The following is a 26,258-nucleotide window of genomic DNA, read 5'->3' as shown; positions in this document are numbered from 1 at the left end:
AGGGAGAGAGAGAGGGCTCCCCCCTGTTCCCCGCTACTGCCGCCCGCGCCGCCGCGCATCTCCCCGCCCCCCGGCGGCACCCGGACCTTTACGCGCGAACACTGCAGTGTTCGGCAAAGCCGGTGTCCGGGTGCGGATGTGTCCGTAACGGACATGTTCGCTCATCTCTAATAATGATATATTATGTGGTGTATGATAGTCATATATTACATGGTGTATGATAGTGATATATTATGTGGTGTATGATAGCGATGTATTATGTGGTGTATTATGTGGTGTATGATAGTGATATATTATGTGGTGTATTATGTGGTGTATGATAGTGATATATTATGTGGTGTATGATAGTGATATATTATGTGGTGTATGATAGTGATATTTTATGTGGTGTATGATGGTGATATATTATGTGGTGTATAAGAGTGATATATTATGTCGTGTATGAGAGTGATATATTATGTGGTGTATGATAGTCATATATTACATGGTGTATGATAGTGATATATTATGTGGTGTATGATAGCGATGTATTATGTGGTGTATTATGTGGTGTATGATAGTGATATATTATGTGGTGTATTATGTGGTGTATGATAGTGATATGTTATGTGGTGTATGAGAGTGATATATTATGTGGTGTATGATAGCGATGTATTATGTGGTGTATGATAGTGATATATTATGTGGTGTATGAGAGTGATATATTATGTCGTGTATGATAGTGATATATTATGTGGTGTATGATGGTGATATATTATGTGGTGTATGAGAGTGATATATTATGTCGTGTATGAGAGTGATATATTATGTGGTGTATGAGAGTTATATAATATGTGGTGTATGAGAGTGATATATTATGTGGTGTATTATGTGGTGTATGATAGTGATATATTATGTGGTGTATGATAGTGATATATTATGTGGAGTTTTATGTGGTGTATGATAGTGATATATTATGTGGTGTATGAGAGTGATATATTATGTGGTGTACATCTGTACTGCACAAACTTTGTTTAGGTCATAAACAGGAAAAGTAAGGTCACAATTTGATTGATCAATTTTAAGCGCCAAAGTAAGTGACCCCCTATGTAACTAATAACACACAAACTTAAAATTTGGCATGACCATTTTTTAAACTTTTTTAAATATGAAAAGTAATTGTTTAATTCTAGGTGTAAAAGTAATGTAACTAATAACACACATCTGTACCGCACAAATGTGAAATTTACCAAAACCACTACCTAAATAGACAAAGTAAAGGGGTCACTATGTATATACTGGAGAATCTACCTCACCTCTATGTGTATATGCTGAGGAGAATCTACCTCACCTCTATGTGTATATACTAAGGAGAATCTACCTCACCTCTGTGTGTATATACTGGAGAATCTACCTCACCTCTATGTGTATATACCGAGGACAATCTACCTCACCTCTATGTGTATATATTGGAGAATCTACCTCTCCTCTATGTGTATATACTGAGGAGAATCTACCTCACCTCTATGTGTGTATATATACTGAGGAGAATCTACCTCACCTCTATGTGTATATACTGAGGAGAATCCACCTCATCTCTATGTGTATACACTGAGGAGAATCTACCTCACCTCTATGTGTATATGCTGAGGACAATCTACCTCACCTCTATGTGTATATATTGGAGAATCTACCTCTCCTCTATGTGTATATACTGAGGAGAATCACCTCTATGTGTGTATATATACTGAGGAGAATCTACCTCACCTCTATGTGTATATACTGAGGAGAATCCACCTCATCTCTATGTGTATATACTGAGGAGAATCTACCTCACCTCTATGTATATATACTGAGGAGAATCTACCTCACCTCTATGTGTATATACTGAGGAGAATCTACCTCACCTCTATGTGTATATACTGAGGAGAATCTACCTCACCTCTATGTATATATACTGAGGAGAATCTACCTCGCCTCTATGTGTATATACTGAGGAGAATCTACCTCACCTCTATGTGTATATACTGGAGAATCTACCTCACCTTTATGTGTATATACTGAGGAGAATCTACCTCACTCCTATGTGTATATACTGAGGAGAATCTACCTCACTCCTATGTGTATATACTGAGGAGAATCTACCTCCCCTCTATGTGTATATATACTGAGGAGAATCTACCTCCCCTCTATGTGTATATATACTGAGCAGAATCTACCTCACCTGTGTGTGTATATACTGAGGAGAGTCTACCTCACCCCTCTATGTGTATATGCTGAGGAGAATCTACCTCACTCCTATGTGTGTATACTGAGGAGAATGTACCTCACTTCTATGTGTAAATACTGAGGAGAATCTACCTCACCCTCTATGTGAATATACTGGAGAATCTACCTCACCTCTATGTGTATATGCTGAGAAGAATCTACCTCACCTCTATGTGTATATACTGAGGAGAATCTACCTCACTCCTATGTGTATATACTGAGGAGAATCTACCTCACCTCTATGTGTATGTACTGAGGAGAATCTACCTCCCCTCTGTGTGTATATACTAAGGAGAAGCTACCTCACCTCTATGCCAATATACTGAGGAGAATCTACCTCACTCCCATGTGTATATACTGAGGAGAATCTACCTCACCTCTAGTGTATGTACTGAGGAGAATCTACCTCCCCTCTGTGTGTACATACTGGAGAATCTACCTCACCTCTATGTCAATATACTGAGGAGAATCTACCTCACTCCTATGTGTATATACTGAGGAGAATCTACCTCACTCCTATGTGTATATACTGAGGAGAATCTACCTCACCTCTATGTGTATATACTGAGGAGAATCTACCTCCCCTCTATGTGTATATATGCTGAGAAGAATCTACTTCACCTCTATGTGTGTATACGGAGGAGAATCTACCTCACTCCTATGTGTATATACTGAGGAAAATCTACCTCACCTCTATGTGTATGTACTGAGGAGAATCTACCTCCCCTCTGTGTGTATATACTAAGGAGAATCTACCTCACCTCTATGTCAATATACTGAGGAGAATCTACCTCACCTCTATGTGTATATACTGAGGAGAATCCACCTCATCTCTATGTGTATATACTGAGGAGAATCTACCTCACCTCTATGTATATATACTGAGGAGAATCTACCTCACCTCTATGTGTATATACTGAGGAGAATCTACCTCACCTCTATGTGTATATACTGAGGAGAATCTACCTCACCTCTATGTATATATACTGAGGAGAATCTACCTCGCCTCTATGTGTATATACTGAGGAGAATCTACCTCACCTCTATGTGTATATACTGGAGAATCTACCTCACCTTTATGTGTATATACTGAGGAGAATCTACCTCACTCCTATGTGTATATACTGAGGAGAATCTACATCACTCCTATGTGTATATACTGAGGAGAATCTACCTCCCCTCTGTGTATATATACTGAGGAGAATCTACCTCACCTCTATGTATATATACTGAGGAAAATCTACCTCACCTCTATGTGTATATACTGAGGAGAATCTACCTCACCTCTATGTGTATATACTGAGGAGAATCTACCTCACCTCTATGTATATATACTGAGGAGAATCTACCTCGCCTCTATGTGTATATACTGAGGAGAATCTACCTCACCTCTATGTGTATATACTGGAGAATCTACATCACCTTTATGTGTATATACTGAGGAGAATCTACCTCACTCCTATGTGTATATACTGAGGAGAATCTACCTCACTCCTATGTGTATATACTGAGGAGAATCTACCTCCCCTCTATGTGTATATATACTGAGGAGAATCTACCTCCCCTCTATGTGTATATATACTGAGCAGAATCTACCTCACCTGTGTGTGTATATACTGAGGAGAGTCTACCTCACCCCTCTATGTGTATATGCTGAGGAGAATCTACCTCACTCCTATGTGTGTATACTGAGGAGAATGTACCTCACTTCTATGTGTAAATACTGAGGAGAATCTACCTCACCCTCTATGTGAATATACTGGAGAATCTACCTCACCTCTATGTGTATATGCTGAGAAGAATCTACCTCACCTCTATGTGTATATACTGAGGAGAATCTACCTCACTCCTATGTGTATATACTGAGGAGAATCTACCTCACCTCTATGTGTATGTACTGAGGAGAATCTACCTCCCCTCTGTGTGTATATACTAAGGAGAAGCTACCTCACCTCTATGCCAATATACTGAGGAGAATCTACCTCACTCCCATGTGTATATACTGAGGAGAATCTACCTCACCTCTATGTGTATGTACTGAGGAGAATCTACCTCCCCTCTGTGTGTACATACTGGAGAATCTACCTCACCTCTATGTCAATATACTGAGGAGAATCTACCTCACTCCTATGTGTATATACTGAGGAGAATCTACCTCACTCCTATGTATATATACTGAGGAGAATCTACCTCACCTCTATGTGTATATACTGAGGAGAATCTACCTCCCCTCTATGTGTATATATGCTGAAAAGAATCTACCTCACCTCTATGTGTATATATGGAGGAGAATCTACCTCACTCCTATGTGTATATACTGAGGAAAATCTACCTCACCTCTATGTGTATGTACTGAGGAGAATCTACCTCCCCTCTGTGTGTATATACTAAGGAGAATCTACCTCACCTCTATGTCAATATACTGAGGAGAATCTACCTCACCTCTATGTGTATATACTGAGGAGAATCCACCTCATCTCTATGTGTATATACTGAGGAGAATCTACCTCACCTCTATGTATATATACTGAGGAGAATCTACCTCACCTCTATGTGTATATACTGAGGAGAATCTACCTCACCTCTATGTGTATATACTGAGGAGAATCTACCTCACCTCTATGTATATATACTGAGGAGAATCTACCTCACCTCTATGTGTATATACTGAGGAGAATCTACCTCACCTCTATGTGTATATACTGAGGAGAATCTACCTCACCTCTATGTATATATACTGAGGAGAATCTACCTCGCCTCTATTTGTATATACTGAGGAGAATCTACCTCACCTCTATGTGTATATACTGGAGAATCTACCTCACCTTTATGTGTATATACTGAGGAGAATCTACCTCACTCCTATGTGTATATACTGAGGAGAATCTACATCACTCCCATGTGTATATACTGAGGAGAATCTACCTCCCCTCTGTGTATATATACTGAGGAGAATCTACCTCACCTCTATGTATATATACTGAGGAAAATCTACCTCACCTCTATGTGTATATACTGAGGAGAATCTACCTCACCTCTATGTGTATATACTGAGGAGAATCTACCTCACCTCTATGTATATATACTGAGGAGAATCTACCTCGCCTCTATGTGTATATACTGAGGAGAATCTACCTCACCTCTATGTGTATATACTGGAGAATCTACATCACCTTTATGTGTATATACTGAGGAGAATCTACCTCACTCCTATGTGTATATACTGAGGAGAATCTACCTCACTCCTATGTGTATATACTGAGGAGAATCTACCTCCCCTCTATGTGTATATATACTGAGGAGAATCTACCTCCCCTCTATGTGTATATATACTGAGCAGAATCTACCTCACCTGTGTGTGTATATACTGAGGAGAGTCTACCTCACCCCTCTATGTGTATATGCTGAGGAGAATCTACCTCACTCCTATGTGTGTATACTGAGGAGAATCTACCTCACTTCTATGTGTAAATACTGAGGAGAATCTACCTCACCCTCTATGTGAATATACTGGAGAATCTACCTCACCTCTATGTGTATATGCTGAGAAGAATCTACCTCACCTCTATGTGTATATACTGAGGAGAATCTACCTCACTCCTATGTGTATATGCTGAGGAGAATCTACCTCACCTCTATGTGTATGTACTGAGGAGAATCTACCTCCCCTCTGTGTGTATATACTAAGGAGAAGCTACCTCATCTCTATGCCAATATACTGAGGAGAATCTACCTCACTCCCATGTGTATATACTGAGGAGAATCTACCTCACCTCTATGTGTATGTACTGAGGAGAATCTACCTCCCCTCTGTGTGTACATACTGGAGAATCTACCTCACCTCTATGTCAATATACTGAGGAGAATCTACCTCACTCCTATGTGTATATACTGAGGAGAATCTACCTCACTCCTATGTATATATACTGAGGAGAATCTACCTCACCTCTATGTGTAAATACTGAGGAGAATCTACCTCCCCTCTATGTGTATATATGCTGAGAAGAATCTACCTCACCTCTATGTGTATATACGGAGGAGAATCTACCTCACTCCTATGTGTATATACTGAGGAAAATCTACCTCACCTCTATGTGTATGTACTGAGGAGAATCTACCTCCCCTCTGTGTGTATATACTAAGGAGAATCTACCTCACCTCTATGTCAATATACTGAGGAGAATCTACCTCACCTCTATGTGTATATACTGAGGAGAATCCACCTCATCTCTATGTGTATATACTGAGGAGAATCTACCTCACCTCTATGTATATATACTGAGGAGAATCTACCTCACCTCTATGTGTATATACTGAGGAGAATCTACCTCACCTCTATGTGTATATACTGAGGAGAATCTACCTCACCTCTATGTATATATACTGAGGAGAATCTACCTCGCCTCTATGTGTATATACTGAGGAGAATCTACCTCACCTCTATGTGTATATACTGGAGAATCTACCTCACCTTTATGTGTATATACTGAGGAGAATCTACCTCACTCCTATGTGTATATACTGAGGAGAATCTACCTCAGTCCTATGTGTATATACTGAGGAGAATCTACCTCCCCTCTATGTGTATATATACTGAGGAGAATCTACCTCACCTCTATGTATATATACTGAGGAGAATCTACCTCACCTCTATGTGTATATACTGAGGAGAATCTACCTCACCTCTATGTATATATACTGAGGAGAATCTACCTCGCCTCTATGTGTATATACTGAGGAGAATCTACCTCACCTCTATGTGTATATACTGGAGAATCTACCTCACCTTTATGTGTATATACTGAGGAGAATCTACCTCACTCCTATGTGTATATACTGAGGAGAATCTACCTCACTCCTATGTGTATATACTGAGGAGAATCTACCTCCCCTCTATGTGTATATATACTGAGGAGAATCTACCTCCCCTCTATGTGTATATATACTGAGCAGAATCTACCTCACCTGTGTGTGTATATACTGAGGAGAGTCTACCTCACCCCTCTATGTGTATATGCTGAGGAGAATCTACCTCACTCCTATGTGTGTATACTGAGGAGAATGTACCTCACTTCTATGTGTAAATACTGAGGAGAATCTACCTCACCCTCTATGTGAATATACTGGAGAATCTACCTCACCTCTATGTGTATATGCTGAGAAGAATCTACCTCACCTCTATGTGTATATACTGAGGAGAATCTACCTCACCTCTATGTGTATGTACTGAGGAGAATCTACCTCCCCTCTGTGTGTATATACTAAGGAGAAGCTACCTCACCTCTATGCCAATATACTGAGGAGAATCTACCTCACTCCCATGTGTATATACTGAGGAGAATCTACCTCACCTCTATGTGTATGTACTGAGGAGAATCTACCTCCCCTCTGTGTGTACATACTGGAGAATCTACCTCACCTCTATGTCAATATACTGAGGAGAATCTACCTCACTCCTATGTGTATATACTGAGGAGAATCTACCTCACTCCTATGTGTATATACTGAGGAGAATCTACCTCACTCCTATGTGTATATACTGAGGAGAATCTACCTCCCTTCTATGTGTATATACTAAGGAGAATCTACCTCCCCTCTATGTGTATATACTGAGGAGAATCTACCTCCCCTCTATATGTATATACTGAAGAGAATCTACCTCACCTCTATGTGTATATACTGAGGAGAATCTACCCCACCTCTATGTGTATACAAGGGGTGCTGAGAAGTTTTTGGCTTTGTGTTCTTTTTTTGCTTCTATGGTAACGAATGTTATATCACATGAAAGCCTTCTGTGTCTAATATATGTTTTAAAAATTTTGTGTTTGTAGCTTATGGCAGCAGTGATCTCGGCACGCAGGAAAACAAAATGGCGGAGTCTAAGGCGATAATCACAGCAAATGAGAGCAGAGGAGGGATAAAATTATTTTTCCTGTAAGGAAAGTCCATGAAGAATATTCATGGTGATATGTGGCAGACATTGGGGGATCAATGCCCTTCATATTCTACAGTTAAGGACTGGGTTGCCAGATTAAAAATGGGCCACTTCAGCACCAATGATGAGGAACGTCCTGGACGACCGAGAGAGGTTGTTGTTCCGGGGATCGTAGATGCTGTGCACAACCTCATACTGGAGAATCGGCTAATTTCAGCTGCAGGAATAGCTGACATCATGGGGATTGGGGATTTCTCATGAATATGTTTGTGTCATTATCCATGAACATTTGAACATAAAGAAGCTATCTGCAAAGTGGGTCTCCAAATGTTTGACAACAGATCAGAAAAGTAAGCGAGTGAAAACTCCCCGGTCCATTTGTCAGTGTTTCCGGACTGATAAGAACTTCCTGGATCAGCTGGTCACTATGGATGAGACCCGGATTTATTTGTATGACCCTGAAACCAAGGAGCAGTCAAAAGAGTGGAGGCACAGTGGTTTTCCTCGCCCAAAGAAGTTCAGTCACTAAGGTGATGGTGTCTGTGTTCTGGGATAAGGAGGGCGTGCTGCTAGTGGACTACCTTCAAAATCTGTCGACCATCAATGCAACCTATTACATTGAACTTTTGGACCAATTGAAGGCAGCTCTGAAGGCCAAATAGCGCAGCAAGCTGTCCAAAGGAATCTTGTTCCTGCAAGACAACGCCTCCGTTCACACTGCACAAGCGACCATGGCAAAACTGGTGAAGCTAGGCCTCCAACTGGTTGACCACCCACCTTATTCACCACATCTAGCTCCCTCCAACTATCATCTGTTTCCAAACCTGCAAATTTAAAAAAGGCAGAAAAACTCACTTAATGCGCTCCATCCAACTGTATCAACAAGTGAAAATCTTACTTGATGTGGGGTGCCTGGACTCCTGGCACCCCAATATCCAAAGAAGCAGGGAAATTCCAACGATGCAGGGGTATACTTCATAAAACAATTTATTACACACACACAAAGGTAAGTGAGTAGATATCGCAACGCGTTTCGGCTTTTTGTAAGCCTTTTTCAAGCATAGGGGACACATGTCTGGTACTTCCTATTTATAGCTGACATACTCTGAAGGGAAGGGGAAGGGGAGGAGTTTCAGTCTAAACAATCACTATATGCAAACCCTAAACAATGTATATTTTCTAATAGATGGTATCCCATCCTTATTTAAAATAGTATACTATTATGGTTGTTTTTAAATTATATACAAACTATGTATATCAAGCGGCCCCCTTACGGAGACACTGCGCTATTTAACCACGTGATCGGAACTCTGGGAGGGGGGGGGGGGGGAAATAATATGGTGTTGCACCACAAGAGGAAACGTACCCCCGAGCCGATCCGGCCAGCGTTCGGTATCCTTGGATACAAGGAAGGGGCGGGTTCCTATTGTATTCCATCCCAGGGATCTTTCGTCATGGATCCCGGGAGGTCACGTGATGGTACGCTGTACGTGGTGACGCTCGGTGCGTTGATCTTCCCGTAGCATGGTCACATGGGATTACATCGTACGTAGTGACGTCAGACGTTATTAGGCGCTATGTCACATGATTGCACTGCCAGAGTGCCGTAGGAAGGAATTAACTCGTAGATACTCATGTGACTGCCTATGGTGGCCCTTTTGGACCCAAAATAGGCAGGGGAAATCTATCATAGAAGATAGTAGTATACCAAATAGATAGACATTGCATATTATTGTCTAATGTATCCTATGGGGAACGGAATTAAGGGGTAGCATGGAATGAAGGGAAGGGAAGGATAAAAATATTTCAATATATATATATACACACATATACTCATAAAAATATATAATTATATAAGGGACGGGGGGAAAAAGGAAAGGGAAATATGAATGGGAAGAGGAAAGGGGGAATAGGGAAAAGAAATAATAAAATTATATACATTGCTTCATATAAAGCCACTTATCTAAGATAAATAGTAAATAGTAAATTATAAAGCTATAATAAACATCAATTTAAAATATTAATAAAAGTATTAATAAAATTTCTCCAGTGTTTCATTTAGTCCTAAGGGGTGTAATGTATTGAATTTAAATATGTAAAACATTTCTTTTCTTACTAGCCTGGAATGATTCCCTAATGTAATTTGTTCCAAAGGGGTAATGGATAGTCCCGAAGGGTCAGCATTATGATAAATTGAAAAATTGATACTCCAGTGTTTTGATATGATTCGTTCGTGACACTGGAGTATCCTTAAGGCCGATCCACACCTATCATCAGAAATTCCACTAAAACCGAATTTCACGTATCGCAAAAATAAAACCCTTGGGAATATTCTGGCCCCCTCCTGTCCCCAAATAATTAATTTTAAACCCAACTACAGGAAAAATACAATAATACAAACAATAGGATCATATAAATGTGGAAAAATTGGCTGCAAATGCTGCAACAATATTTGTAACAAGAGAAAAATAGTTGACTTGGGTCCAACAAATCCACCCCATCGTATTAGACAGTTTTTAACATGTAACACCAAAAATGTAATTTATCTCATTGAATGTCCTTGTTCTCTACGCTACATAGGACGAACGTCAAACACATTACGGTGTAGACTCAATCAACACCGCTATAACATAAAAAGACGATTTGCATCACATAGTGTCTCTAAGCATTTTTCAATTTATCATAATGCTGACCCTTCGGGACTATCCATTACCCCTTTGGAACAAATTACATTAGGGAATCATTCCAGGCTAGTAAGAAAAGAAATGTTTTACATATTTAAATTCAATACATTACACCCCTTAGGACTAAATGAAACACTGGAGAAATTTTATTAATACTTTTATTAATATTTTAAATTGATGTTTATTATAGCTTTATAATTTACTATTTACTATTTATCTTAGATAAGTGGCTTTATATGAAGCAATGTATATAATTTTATTATTTCTTTTCCCTATTCCCCCTTTCCTCTTCCCATTCATATTTCCCTTTCCTTTTTTCCCCCGTCCCTTATATAATTATATATTTTTATGAGTATATGTGTGTATATATATATATTGAAATATTTTTATCCTTCCCTTCCCTTCATTCCATGCTACCCCTTAATTCCGTTCCCCATAGGATACATTAGACAATAATATGCAATGTCTATCTATTTGGTATACTACTATCTTCTATGATAGATTTCCCCTGCCTATTTTGGGTCCAAAAGGGCCACCATAGGCAGTCACATGAGTATCTACGAGTTAATTCCTTCCTACGGCACTCTGGCAGTGCAATCATGTGACATAGCGCCTAATAACGTCTGACGTCACTACGTACGATGTAATCCCATGTGACCATGCTACGGGAAGATCAACGCACCGAGCGTCACCACGTACAGCGTACCATCACGTGACCTCCCGGGATCCATGACGAAAGATCCCTGGGATGGAATACAATAGGAACCCGCCCCTTCCTTGTATCCAAGGATACCGAACGCTGGCCGGATCGGCTCGGGGGTACGTTTCCTCTTGTGGTGCAACACCATATTATTTCCCCCCCCCCCTCCCTGAGTTCCGATCACGTGGTTAAATAGCGCAGTGTCTCCGTAAGGGGGCCGCTTGATATACATAGTTTGTATATAATTTAAAAACAACCATAATAGTATACTATTTTAAATAAGGATGGGATACCATCTATTAGAAAATATACATTGTTTAGGGTTTGCATATAGTGATTGTTTAGACTGAAACTCCTCCCCTTCCCCTTCCCTTCAGAGTATGTCAGCTATAAATAGGAAGTACCAGACATGTGTCCCCTATGCTTGAAAAAGGCTTACAAAAAGCCGAAACGCGTTGCGATATCTACTCACTTACCTTTGTGTGTGTGTAATAAATTGTTTTATGAAGTATACCCCTGCATCGTTGGAATTTCCCTGCTTCTTTGGATATTGGGGTGCCAGGAGTCCAGGCACCCCACATCAAGTAAGATTTTCACTTGTTGATACAGTTGGATGGAGCGCATTAAGTGAGTTTTTCTGCCTTTTTTAAATTTGCATTTCTCTCCTCCTTGACATTACTGTTTCGGAGTCGCTCGCAGCTGCTCTCCCCCAGGGGATGTCTTAGGACCACCAACGTATCTTACCCCAATTGATTTGAAATACCTCAGTGGACCCATGAACTGACCGGTTTCCTGTATAGGACCGGTTCAGTTGCGGTGAGTTCTCTTTCCATATTGTTTTTGCCTCTAATTTCTTTGTACACCATTGGAGCGCCGCTTCTGATTCATTGTTGTTTCCAAACCTGAAGAAACACCTCAAGGGGACCAAATCTCACCCCATTTCTGATGCCATGGCTGCTACGGATAACTGGTTTGAGGCACAACCAAAATCCTTCTTTTTGCAAGGCTTACAGAACTTGGAATCCCGATGTAAGAAGTGTGTTGGCATCAGTGGAGAGTATGTGGAATAAATGTAAAGTTTCATCTTCCTATCTCGTTTCTTTCTGGGTAAAGCCAAAGACTTATCAGCAGCCTCTCGTATACTGAGATGAATCTACCTCACGTCTATGTGTATATACTGAGGAGAATGTATCTCACCTCTGTGTATATACTGAGGAGAATCTACCTCACCTCACATGCTTTCGCGAGACAACCCCTTTAAGTACATTACAGCCTTGTGTGGCGCAGAGTGTTAAGGCAGCAGAATGCAGTCCTAAGCTTTCACTCATGACCTGAAGGTTGCAGGTTTGATCTCTTTTTATGGTTCAGGTAGCTGTCTCAAGGTTGACTTAGCCTTCCATCTTTTCCAGGTCGGTAAGATGAGTACCCAGCTTGGTGGGGGGTAATAAAGCACCTTCCTTTCCCTTTATAGTATATGCACATAGAGGTCAGTTACATTCTCAGTGAGGTAGATTCTTCAGTATATATACAGAGAGGAGTGTTAGTTCTCCTCAGTATACACACATAGAGGCGAGGTAGATTCATCTCAGTATATACACATAGAGGTGAGGGGGGGGCTGTCGCTGTGCCGGGGGGGGGGGGCTGTTGCTGCGATCGGGGGGCTGTCGCTGTGCTGGGGGGGGGGCTGCGCCGGTTACCTGCTGCCTAGCGGTGGGTGACTGGTCGGCGGCGTTCAATCCAGGGGTCCGGTCGGCGGCTGCGGGGCGTCTGGTTGTCATGGAGACACAGCTGGTAGCGTCTCTGGAGCGCGCACGTCGGGCTACAGCAAGCGAAGGGAGAAGAGCTGGCGGCCATCTTGGGAAAATTTTTATAAGTTGCTGAAACGCTGGAACTGTAAGTAGAAACCAGCTAGAAAAGTCATTTACAGGGGTAATTAGTAATGTATGCTTAATTAGGGGGACTGGGCAAAAAAAAAATTCACTGCTTCCTCGAGACATCTCCTTTAAGGAAGTGGCCATGGACTTCAGGGATTGGGCTGAGGAATGGGCTGCACCTCAGAAGGGGCTATGAGAACACAAAAACGGATCCACATATAGAGCTTAGAGTAATTAAAATAGATAAACTTTATTACAAAACAAAATAGTAGTTAAAAAGACACACACACACACATTATATATATATATATATATATATATATATATATATATATGTGTGTGTGTATCGTGGGAGAAAAGGAGTATCTGGACTGCAGGAACAGGACTTAAACAATAGAATAAAAATATATTCATGGTATAAATAGAAGAGCGATAAATACAATAGTGGATCTACTAAGGGCTCAGTCACACGGGCGCATCCGGGCGCTGATGCGCCCGCCTTCCTGCACGAAGCAGATGGCCGCACTGCAGGACGGACGATTCTCCGCAGCGCCGGAAGAAAGAACATATGACCAGTTCCATCGCCAGTCATGTGTTCTTTCTTTCCGGCGCTGTGGAGAGTCGTCTGTCCTGCAGTGTGGCCGTCTTCTTCGTGCAGGAAGACGGGCGCATTGGCGCCCGGATGCGCCCGTGTGATTGATCCGTAAGTCATATATAATACAAGCCAGACAAACAAGGCAATAAATTAAGACTGTCAGATCACACAAAATATAAATGCAAAGCTGTTACCACATGCTAGTCAAGACCTGTATCCTGAGCCCCAACGCTCGTTTCTCAACTGCTTTCTTAAGCGGATCAAACGAGCGTTGGGGCTCAGGATACAGGTCTTGACTAGCATGTGGTAACAGCTTTGCATTTATATTTTGTGTGATCTGACAGTCTTAATTTATTGCCTTGTTTGTCCGGCTTGTATTATATATGACTTAGTAGATCAACTATTCTATTTATCGCTATTCTATTTATACCGAGAATATATTTTTATTCTATTGTTTAAGTCCTGTTCCTGCAGTCCAGATACTCCTTTTCTCCCACTATATATATGTTTTTAATTACTATTTTGTATTGTGGTAAAGTTTATCTATTTTAATTACTCTAAGCTCTATATGTGGATTCATTTTTGTGTTCTCATAGCAATACAGTAGAGTGTTTTTGCATTGTTTAGCAATTGGGCCTATTTTTTGGTTAACCTAAGAAGGGTCTGCAACCTCCTGTCTGGGGGTAAATTTGAATAAAAAGGAGTGTAACCTTTAAGGATAAAAAGTGAGGAGAGTGGGAGGGGGGCACATTCTGCAGAGGGACATCAGTACATGCAGTCTGAGGAGAATCCAACGCTCCTCTGTGTATACATATTTTATTCCTCGGTTCCTCTGAAGTGACCACAACTTCATAACATTTTCCATGCAAACAGGTAAGCATCAGCACCAAATTAACTTGGGCGGAGGCGGGTGTATGGGACAGTGTGAATAAGATTCTAAGAAGTTATGAATATTCCGGTGTCAGGTGACACTTAAGTTTGCTCTTTGTGTGATTGCTATAAATACTCATGACTGTTAGATGACTGAAGGAATTTCAGTGGATTACACCAATGCTGTGGGACCTGTAATTCTTCCAGCAGCTGCAACACTTAAAATCAATTTGGAACAGCAAGAATAAACATATTACGATCCATATAAAGGTAATTTTATAATTAAAGGCAAGGTAAACTGGCCAATACAAATACGTATTGTATTTTTTGATGGTGTTTAACTCACCCCAGTGATATATTATGTGTATATTATGTGGTGTATGACAATCATATATTATCTGGAGTATTATGTGGTGTATGATAGTGATATATTATGTTGTGTATTACGTGGTGTATGATAATGTGATCTATTATGGGGTGTATGATAATGATATATTATGTGGTGCAATACATGCTGTATGATATTATGTGTATTTTGTGATGTATTATGTAGTGTATGATAGTGATTTATTATGTGGTGTATGGAAGTAGTATGTTATGTAGATAGTAGTATATTATGTAGTGTATAATAGTGATACATTATGTGTAGTATCATGGGGTATATAATACATAGTGATATATTATCAACTAATTAAAACCAGAAAGTGAAACATCTTTTATTGTTCTAATCTGTTTTTATTTTGTGATTGTAGAATTTTTTTCTCTGTTGTCTGTGCATGACCACGGGGGCCTCAGCAGAAGTAAACCCCAATTATAGAGATACTATACAGCAGCCTCATGGGTCATAGGAGACAATGGACTAGAGGGGACCCTTTGACTTTTATAGGAGAGTGTTCTGGGCATGCTCTATGACATGTGTAGATGTCATTGTACAGGGAGGGAGAGGAGGTGAGCTGTGACCATCATCCATCGAGGTTTTCTCTACAGAACAGGAAGTATCAGACTATTAGGCTGAGTGGTCAGTGTGAAAACTGCAGAATTTTAGGATTTTTTTTTAAATACAGATTGTGACATTGAAAATTTAAAAAAAGCAAAAACAATATAAGAAATACTTGCTGCACACAATAGTTCATTTTCTTATACCACATTTCCTTCATCATTCTTCCTTTTTTGCATTTTATTCCTGTTTGAATCTTCTAGAAATATTGTGAAATGTTGGACTAAAGTTCACTTCTTCTTACAGTCACCTATAAAGGTCGTTTTCGGATTGAAGGCAAGGTAAATTGGCCAATATAAATATGAATTGTATTTTTATGCTGTTTTTAATATCATGTAGAAATTTTTTATTGCATTCAGCTCACCGCAGTGAATATTGACCTTGATCTAGAGATATTAATGGAGAAAGGAAAAGAAACAACAAGCCAGCAAGGAAATGTGGCCTCTGCGCATGAGGGACACAGAAAAGCAAAACTTCCCGGATCCTCAGACATGTCATGAACAGGATCTGACACTAACAGCTTGAAACGCGTAAACTTCCAGGATGTAATAACATGAATCAAACTAGTGTTTCTTAGAGTATACACAGAAGAGTGCAGGAAGTTTTACTTTTCTTTGTCCTTCATCGACTATTGTCCTTAAGCCCCAGCACGGTCACAGTGCTAGATGCTGCACAATACTGCATGCAGGGCATGGCCAGCATTGGCTTGTCACACTGAGCCCTCAATTAGCCACAATTTTTGCCCGTTGTACCCACAGGCCTCATCTGCTTTTTCGTCTTCACTAATTCTCTACCTGGATAATTATTATGAAAGTGATGAATGAGGCACAGAACTACTAGCACTAATGAGATCAGAGCTGTTTAATTACAGGGCAATTGGTGCACTTGCACCAGGACTCCCGCTATTGGCTAGCTGGACCTATTACAAGCGTGTTTGTGTTCCCTGTACATGGGCATGGCTGAAAACCTGGAAAAGAACGAGTGAGGCATAAAAGGCAGCCCGACTGATTCTTTTTAAAAATTCTTGACAACCAGGTCTTGTATACATTGCGGCACACATGACATCCCGCTGGTGTGCATCCACAGTCCTGCTGCCCTCCATCCTTCTCTCCATCAATTGGCTGAGCCAATTCATAAATCTCACCTCCACATCGCGATGGCTCTGACTGGTTGTTTGAGCGCTGTTCAGCCAATCAATGCCTCGCTTGATCAGCCAATCACAGCCCTTGTATTGGTTCATAGAGCGCTACATTGATTGGCTGTGCAACGCTCGAAGAACCAATAAGAGCCTTTTTTATGTAATGCAGCTCTAGTTTATTTTTGGGATAGGGCTTATATTTCAAGCCTCTCCAAACATTCAGAAAAATCAGGTTAGGGCTTCTTTGGGGGGAAAACACTGCAGTTCATAAGATAAGCCAGATGGCAGCCTCCTTGATGATGTGGTGGGCAAAAAAAGAGAGGAGCTGTACCCTGTGACCTGATGTCAGAACGGGGTCAGAACTGAAAACTCCAACACAGCAGGTATGTGTACATATTTAGCGTCCCTGTACAACCCCTTTGTTATATATAGTACTTTAATATTAGTAAAAAAAAAAAATTGTATGGAGTCACCAGACACACATTTAATTTCAATATTTTTTTTTCCAGAAAAATGAAAACCCTTTCCATCTTGTTTGTTCTTCTATCTGGATGTTTTGCACTGGCAGGTCAGTGTATATACTGTGATAGCCATTGTGTAAACCATAAAGTGCTTGGATAGGTGGTGCAGCCATAATACAGTAACTACAGCAGAGCCACTTCAGTACAGCGATGGTGATCCTGACGCTATATATCTCCACTTACATCATTCTAGATCCATGTTATAACATTGTCATTTTACTCAAAAATGGCCATAAAGTCTAGAGGTGAAGACCTCTGCAGCTTCTCTATGATTCCCACCTCATTGGCTAACAAAGCACTCCATCAGAGCTGTGTAGTAGATAGCATTGGTGCTAGCATTCATTGCCAAAGGGTAAGACAATTTCAGCCCCAAGGTCTTACAAGATTGAAGATGCTGAAGAGGATTTTCATCCAAAAATGTAAAAAAATGTCAAATGTATAAATGAGTAGACCTTATACCATATTGTCATCTTGTGTCCGGTCCAATTTGATCCATCCGTGTAGTCTATACCTTGTAATGTCCAGTTCTCTGTGACTTGTTATTATGTATCTAAAGTCTAGTTATGCAGTCTTAATCAACCATATAGAGTCTAGTCTCTGGTCATCTTATAGTCTAGTGTCTATCAACTCCTATTAAAACTGTTATTAAGCCCTTCATGACCATCAAAAGTAAATTTACATTGGGCGGCAATGAAGAGTTCATGAAGCAGGCTTGGGAGCTGAGTCCACTCCATACTCTGTGGCTACTGGCTGTTTCTGACAGCCGCTGGTAACTGTCGCTATCCAAGTTAATTCTGATTGCAGCTGATAACTGTTTAGATACTGCAGTCAAAACTGGCAGCTCATTTAAAAGTCAGAAGCTCCCAGGGCTGCCATGCATAGATGCCTATCAAACCCTGCCCCTAGTGAGACTTGATAGGCAACATAAAAAATTGCTATATACTGTAATACTGTGGTTTTGCAGTATATAGTACAGCAATCAACAATCGCAAGTTCAAGTCTCCTTTAGGGACCCAACAAGTATTAAAACATTTTTACATTTTTTTTAGGTTCAAAAAGATTTTTATTAAACTTTTTCCAACATGCATTTTAATAAAACAGAAATAACAAAAACCATGGGATAAGAAGGGATAAAACAGGGTAATCGTGAGCATTACTCAAAATTATAATTTCTACAATAGTCAATATATGGGACAAAGCAAGACTAACTTCACATAGCTTATCACAGCCCATCAAAGCCATAGTCTCGGGGCTAACAGTAAAACTAAATGTTAAAAGTTCCCCAAAAAGTCCCACTCTCCCAATAAAATTGAAACAATTAAAAAAAACAATACATATTTTGTTTCACCATGTTTGTAGAAAGTCTGAACTATTAAAAAATCACAATATTTAACCCACACAGTGAAAGGTGTAAAAAAAAGGACAAAATTGCGTTGTTTTTTTTTTAAATATTCAGGCTCCCAAAATATTTTGATAAAAAAACAATATGTTTCCCAAAATAAAAAGTACTAATATTAACTGCAACTCACTCTGCAAAAACAAGCTTTCACACAGCCCATTTAAGCCCTTCAGTGGCGGGTTTCCTACCACCCTGTCGTACCCACCAGGGTAGGTTTTTTAAATGGTCTAATCATTGAATTTCAACTAATTTTGCAGTTGCGTCTCAAGAGCCATAACTTTTTCATTTTTCCATTGACATGGCCATATAAGGGCTTGTTTTTTTTGGGACAAGTTGTGATTTTTTTTAAACAGGGGGGGGAGGAAGGAAAAAAAGAAATGGGGGAAAAAAGAAAAAAAGGGACCATGTCATTAAGGGGTTAAATAATGTATTAACTTCCTTCTCTGGGTCATTACGATGCATTGATACCACATGTGTGATTTTATTTTTGATTTTTTACAAAGTAAAGGGAGACAAGTGTTTTTATAATTTTTTTTAAATACTTTATTACTTTTTTTTTTTTTGTCCCTTTAGGGGACTTCCACAGGGACCCATCAGGACCCCCTGATCACATTCCGGGGGTCTGATGGTGACAGCCCTTTACATGCTGCAGTGACAGCCCTTTACATGCTGCAGTCACATAGACTGCAGCATGTAAAGGGTTAACACAGCAGAGATCAGAGGTTTTCTCTGATCTCTGCTTTAAGAGCTCGTACCTAGCTGTCCTCTGACAGCCAAGCACCAGCTCTCCCTGCCACAGAGACCATCGGCTTGCTTCTGACAAGCCCATGGTCTCTATGGCAACCTGTAAACAAAGCAGGAGACTTAGAAGCAGGAGATTGCCGGCATATCGGCAATATCTTCTGCTGTTTTTTCAAAGCCCTTGCTTTGTTCTCTGTGGGTCTGTGCAGGTAGAGCACAATGTCACAGCTTAAGGCATTGTGCTCTGTAGCTCCCATAGTGATACATAGCCCGGAAATCTTCCGGACTATATCACTATCGGCAGTGGAGCTCGTCCTGGAAAATTTCCGGGCGTGCCACTCAAGGGGTTAATGAAAAAATAAAAAAGTTCTGGTTCTCAAAATATAGCAGAGGAGGGCAAATTTTGTTTAAGGAAAAAATTTATTTACTTTTTAAAGATGGAAAATCATAAAAACAATATCAATTTGGTATCCCCCCAATCGTGCTGACCCATAGAAAAAGGTCCTATGTCATTGATACATTGATATTGTATTGTGAACGCCGTAAAAACTAACCCCTCCCCCCCCAAAAAATCTTTATTTGTATAGCGCCAACTTATTCCACAGCGCTTTCAAGAATGGGATAAATACAAACAATACAACAATTACAATGGGAGGTACAATCAGTTTGAAACTAATGGGGTGGGGAAGCAAGGCATGGGGAACACAAGCAGTAGGGGATTTCATGTGGAAATCAGTTATTAGAAACCAAATGGGGTGGGGCGATAAGAAGGTGCAGGGGTACAGGTCATATGTGATAGGCAGGGTGGAAGGTATGGGGAGACATAGGGAGGGCGGGGGACTAGGTCAGGGGATTTGGTATGTTTCCCTGAAGAGGTGCGTTTTTAGGGCGCGTCTGAAATTTTGTGCATTGGGAATTGTCCAGATGCCTTGGGGTAGAGCGTTCCAGAGGATGGGTGCTGCTCTAGTGAATTCCTGGAGGCGAGCATATGAGGTTCGTATTACAGGGGTGTTTAGTCTGAGTGTGTTAGCGGATCAGAGTGAGCAGGTTAGGTGCTGTACAGACAGGAGGGAGGCGATGTATGGTGGCACGGCACCATGGAGAGCTTTGTGGGTGAGGAGTTTAAATTTAGTTCTGCAGTGGATGGGCAGCCAATACAGCGACTGGCATAGTGCAGAGGCGTCTGAGTAACGGCTGGATAGAAAAATGAGCCTAGCTGCCGCAGTTAGTATGGATTGGAGTGGAGCGAGCCTGGTGTGGGAAAGGCCGATGAATAGCGAGTTGCAGTAGGTGAGTCGGGAGTGGATGAGGGCAGCCACGGTTGTTTTTAGCATGTCCGTGGTGAGGAACCACCCAGATTTTAGCAATATTTCTGAGGTGTATATGGCATGTTTGGGACAGATATTAAAAGTGTGTGTGGGGGGGGGGGGTAAAGGAGAGGTCAGAGTCCAGTGTGACCCCCAAGACAGCGGGCATGCTGTCTGGGAGTTATGATAGTGCCAGACACTGTAATAGAGATGCTGAGTTGAGGTCGGTTGGAAGGCAGAAAGATGAGGAGGTCAGTTTTAGAGGTTAAGTTTAAGAAAAAGGGAGGACATAGTATTAGAGACAGCGGTCAGACAGTCAGTGATATTTTGGAGGAATGGTTCAGAGATCTCATGGGAGGAGGTGTATAGTTGGGTGTCGGTGTAGAGATGGTATTGGATGCCGAATTTGTGAATAGTTTGTTCAATTGGGGCAGTATAGATAGAGAAGAGAAGGGGGCCAAGAACCGAGCCCTGGGGTACCCCGACAGTGAGAGGAAGTGGAGAGGGGGTAGAGCCAGCAAAGGAGACGCTGACGGAGCAGTCAGAGAGGTAGGAGGAGAACCAGGAGAGAACAGTGTCCTTTAGACCAATAGAGTGGAGCATAGTATGAAGGACGCCCGGGTTGACAGTGTCAAATGCAGCAGACAGGTCAAGGAGGATTAATAGGGAGTAGTCACCTCTAAACTTTGCCGTCATCAGGTCATTTGATACTTTTGTGAGGGTAGTTTCAGTCAAAGGCAGAGAATGGAAACCAGACTGGAGGGGGGCAATGAGAGAGTTGTCAGAGCGAAAGCATGTGAGGCAGGAGTAGACCAGGTGTTCTAGTAATTTGGAGATGAAGGGGAGGATTGACACAGGTCGGTAGTTGGCAGCATCAGTCGGGTCTAGGATTGCTTTTTTAAGTAGAGGTGATATGATGGAGGGTTTAAATGAGGAGGGGAAAGTGCCAGAGGTTAGGGAGAGGTTGCGATTGTGGTGAAGTGAGTAATGAGAGCTGGGGAAAGGGACCGGAGGAGGTGAGAGGGGAGAGGGTCGCTAGCACAGGTGGTGGGGCGGGCAGCGGAAAGCAGCCTGGAGATTTCTTCCTCTGTTGTTGGTTCTAACATAGAAAGTGAGTGGGGCTGGATGCAGTGCTGAGGAGACTGAAATCGGGGCTAGCCGTGCAGTTTTTGGAGATTTCTTTTCTGATGTTGTCGATTTTTTGTCACGGGGGCCTGTTCTTTGGGACTGTGGAGGGAGTGAAAGGTCTCAAAGAGTCGTTTGGAGTTGTGGGATAGTGAGGAGACAAGGGAGGTGAAATAAATTTGTTTGGCATGGTGAAGGGCTAGGTTATAGGTTTTAAGCATGAATTTGAAGTGGAGGAAGTCTGCGGGCAGCTTTGATTTTCTCCATAGCCGCTTGGCACACCTAGAGCACCACCGGATGCAGCACGTTTTGGACGTGAGCAAAGGTTGCCATGGTCTGTGGTTGACGGCTCGGGTCGAGGGTGATACTGCTTTATCCACGGCACGGCTGAGGGTGGTATGGTAGTGTTCAACTGCCAGGTTAGGGCAGGGGAGGAGAGAGATAGGGTAGAGGAAGGACTGAATGGTCTCGGCGAACTGTATGGTGGGGATGGACTGAAGGTTCCTAAAGGTGCTATAGATAGGAGGGTCTGGGGGGATGCTAGGGTGCCTGATGGAGAAAGAGAGGAGGTTGTGATCTGAGAGTAAAAGGGGGGAGTTAGTAAAGGGAGAGGCAGAGGAAGATTAGATTGAGAGTGTTGCCATCTCTTGAGTGGGGGAGTCAGAGATTAGTGATAGGCCAAAGGAGGAGGTAAGCATTAAAAGTCAGGAGGCAGATGAAGGGCTGGGGTTATTAGTAGGGATGTTGAAACCGCTGAGGATGAGGGTTGGGATTTCACAGGATACGAAGTGGGGGATCCAGGCAGCGAAGTGGTCTAGGAACAGGCGGGTGGGACCTGGGGGGCGGTAAATAACTGCGACACGCAGGGACAGTGGGCGGAAAATTCGCAGGGTGCGGACTTCGAATGACTGGAAGCTGAGGGAATGACCTGAAAGGTACAGTTAGGCGAGAGAATGACGCCTACTCCTCCGCTGCGCCGGTCGGACGATCTGGGGGTGTGGGAGAACTGTTGACCATCATAGGACAATGCCAGGGGCGAGCAGGTTGCGGTGTTTGGTGGTGAAGAGGTCATGGATAGTTGGGCCTGGGTTGGGGGACATGTCATTTGTGGCTAGGAGTAGCAGGGTAGTGAGGGTAAGCATTTTTCTTATTTCTCCCCTCTTAAAAATGTCTCAGTGGTGAGATCTCCATCGATCAGCAATTCATCCCCTATCCTATGTCTAGGGAATAACTTGTAATTGTGGTACAAACACTTTAATTGTGGAGAAGAGAATCCTGGTGGGCTAGTGGGTTAATATATACAATCAATGATGGTAAGGTTTAATACAAATCTAGATGTGATGGTTATGTATAATGAAAACAAAGGTTTGGTACCGTGTTAGCCAGTAGAGCAAAATGTGATTGTTCCCAGCAAGAGAAACCAAGTAATCTTGTAGATATGATACCTTTTAACCGCTTTCCGCTCCATGGCGTAAGTTTACGTCCTGGCAGCGGGGTACTTCCGCAAACAGGGTGTAAACTTACATCCTGGGGATAGCGCGAGATCACATATGATCCCGCGCTATCCCGCAGCAGGAGTCGGCTGTCAGTGATAGCCAGCCTCCCGTTGTTAATCCCTTCCCTTCCACGATCTAAGTAGATCGCGGCAGAGAAAGAGTTCACGGAGGGAGCGCGCTCCCTCGGTGTCTTCGGCCGGCTCTCGCGATGTTATTGCGAGAGCCCGTCCGGTCGCCATGGCAACAGGACACCAGACACTGGCGTCTTGTGTTGCCAGTGCCTGAGATCGCTGTATAAGTGATAAGGCATGGCAGGGCAGTAGCCCTGCCATGCCTTATCACAGTGATCATCAGGGCTGTGGTGAAAGTCCCCCAGAGGGACACAAGCTGTGTAAAAAAAAAAAAATTAAAGAAATGAATTTAAAAAAAATGTAATAAAATGTTTAAAAAAAACCCTTTTTTAATGCTTTTTCCTCACTAAAAATGCAATAAAAGTGATCAAAAAAGCCGTATGTACCCCAAAATGGTACCAATAAAAACTACAGTTCATTTCGCAAAAAATAAACTCTCATAGAGCTCCGTACATCAAAAGATAAAAAAGTTACAGGACTTTGAATGCAGCGATTTAGAAAAAAAAAAAGATTTCCAAAAAAGGGTTTTTATTGCGGAAAAGTGGAAAAACCTAAAAAAAAGTTAGAATTTTGGTATCGTAACTGTACCGACCCGCAGAAAAAAATTATTGTCTTATTTATGCTGCATGATTAACGCTGTAAAAAAACAAATTCTATGGCAGAATTGATGCATTTTCTCTCCCTGCTATCATAAAAAAAAAAAAAATAAAAGTTTTACAATATAGTCCTTTTACCCAAAAATGAGGCCGATAAAAACTACAGTTCGCCACGCAAAAAACAAGCCCTTATACGTCCGCGTCGACGGAAAAATAAAAAAGTTATGACTTTTGATAAATGGAGAAGAAAATCCGCCAAAAATCGTTGCGTCCTTAAGCCCCAAATAGGTCGTGTCCTTAAAGGGTTAATGGCTAACAAACATACATGATGTAATAGCAGGCTTGTGAACCTCTCGGGCTCTTAGTCAAATATTCATGCCAGAGGCGTAACTTGAAGCTCCTGGGCCCCAATGCAAAACCTGGAACGGGGCCCCCAACTATAATGCTTTATTCATAGTATTGGGCTTCCTATATGGAGAAGAGAGGCCTTATGGGCCCCCCAAGGCTCCTGGGCCCGGGTGCAACTGCATCCCCTGCATCCTCTATAGTTACGCCCCTGTTCATGCCTCTTCAGATCTATTCCATTTTAGCCTGACGAAGAGCCCGAGAGGTTCACAAGCCTGCTGTTACATCGTGTATTTTTGTTAGTCATTAAAAGGTATCATATCTACAAGATTACGTAGTTTCTCTAGCTGGCTATGATATAATGATTGTTATTAGTTATTATTATTACTGCAACTTTATTTTCTATCCTTTGGTCTAGGCCAAAATGTTCTCCTTTTCCCTAAGCAATCAGTCACTGACTATGTGATTCTGAAGCCATCTGTGGAACAAGCTTTAAAACAACTCACCGTATGTGTGCGCTCCTATAGCGACCTCCAACGAGAACATTCTCTTTTTTCCTTGGCCACGCCTGGAAAAGACAATGCTTTCCTTATTTATCCAGTACCACCAAACAAGATTTGTATCTCCATAAATAATGAAGATCTTTACTTCAATGTGGATCCTGATGTTCTAGACTGGAAACAGACTTGTGTTGCTTGGGACTCCGCGACCGGGCTGCTCCAACTGTGGGTCAATGCCAAGCGTTACCCTAGAAGAGTTACTACAAGCAGATCCCCCATAGGACCTCAGATAAGTGTCATCCTTGGGCAGGACCAGGACACTTTTGGTGGTGGGTTTCAGGCAAGCCAGTGTTTTGTTGGTGAAATGTCTGATGTCAATATGTGGGATTACATTCTTGACACCAAGACCATTTCTAATAATTATCTTTATAAATCTGGAAATATCTTTAGCTGGACAAATGGAGCTAAGGAGATCAAAGGGGGAGTCATCGGCTTGGAAAGATACTGCAATTCTCTATGATTAACTAACGAAATCTACTGTCATTGTATGCAATATGCTAATTACTATATCTGAAGTATATGCATTTATTACTGGATGTATGTGGTGGGCCCTCCACTGATATCATGTGTATACTTCATCTGGGATTCTTCTATATCAGTGCTTCCCAGCTCCAGTCCTCATGGAACCCAGCAGGTCATGTTTTCAGGATATCCTATAGAGAGAACGCTAGTAGCAATGTCTGAGGCACTGACAATAATTACATCACCTGTGCAATACTGAGGAAATCCAGAAAACATGACCTGTTGGGGGGCCCTGAGGACGGGAGTTGGGGAACACTGGTCTATATACTCATGTTCACAAATTAATAAACGATTGCTTTGCTACAGCAGAACCTTTTTCTAATTTGTCCTGAAATAAAACCCCTGTAAGAACTCTCTAGGCATCATACACAAGAGTCAGCCAATCCATGGGAGCTCCCACCAGGAGGTGACCTGAGACTGCTGCTTCTGCAGGACCTCAGAGGGGTAGCGCTAGGGTTTCTACCCCGCTAGCATT

The 26,258-nt window shown here is 41.7% G+C and overlaps 1 protein-coding gene across 1 annotated transcript; it reads left to right on the top strand.

The window, feature by feature from the left end:
* Positions 1 to 12,929: 12,929 nt before the first annotated feature.
* On the top strand, positions 12,930 to 25,721 carry LOC136593670 (jeltraxin-like). The gene is made up of 4 exons (XM_066588658.1): positions 12,930 to 12,975; positions 16,149 to 16,183; positions 17,550 to 17,608; positions 25,120 to 25,721. Exons 3-4 carry the CDS (start codon positions 17,554 to 17,556, stop codon positions 25,719 to 25,721), a joined length of 657 nt encoding a protein of 218 aa, XP_066444755.1. The 5' UTR covers positions 12,930 to 12,975; positions 16,149 to 16,183; positions 17,550 to 17,553.
* The last annotated feature ends 537 nt before the right edge of the window (positions 25,722 to 26,258 follow it).

This window comes from Eleutherodactylus coqui, unplaced genomic scaffold (genome assembly GCF_035609145.1).
Source record: "Eleutherodactylus coqui strain aEleCoq1 unplaced genomic scaffold, aEleCoq1.hap1 HAP1_SCAFFOLD_34, whole genome shotgun sequence".
Lineage (NCBI taxonomy): Eukaryota > Metazoa > Chordata > Amphibia > Anura > Eleutherodactylidae > Eleutherodactylus > Eleutherodactylus coqui.
Note: the sequence above shows the minus strand (reverse complement) of the source record. Positions and strands in the feature narration are given on the sequence as shown.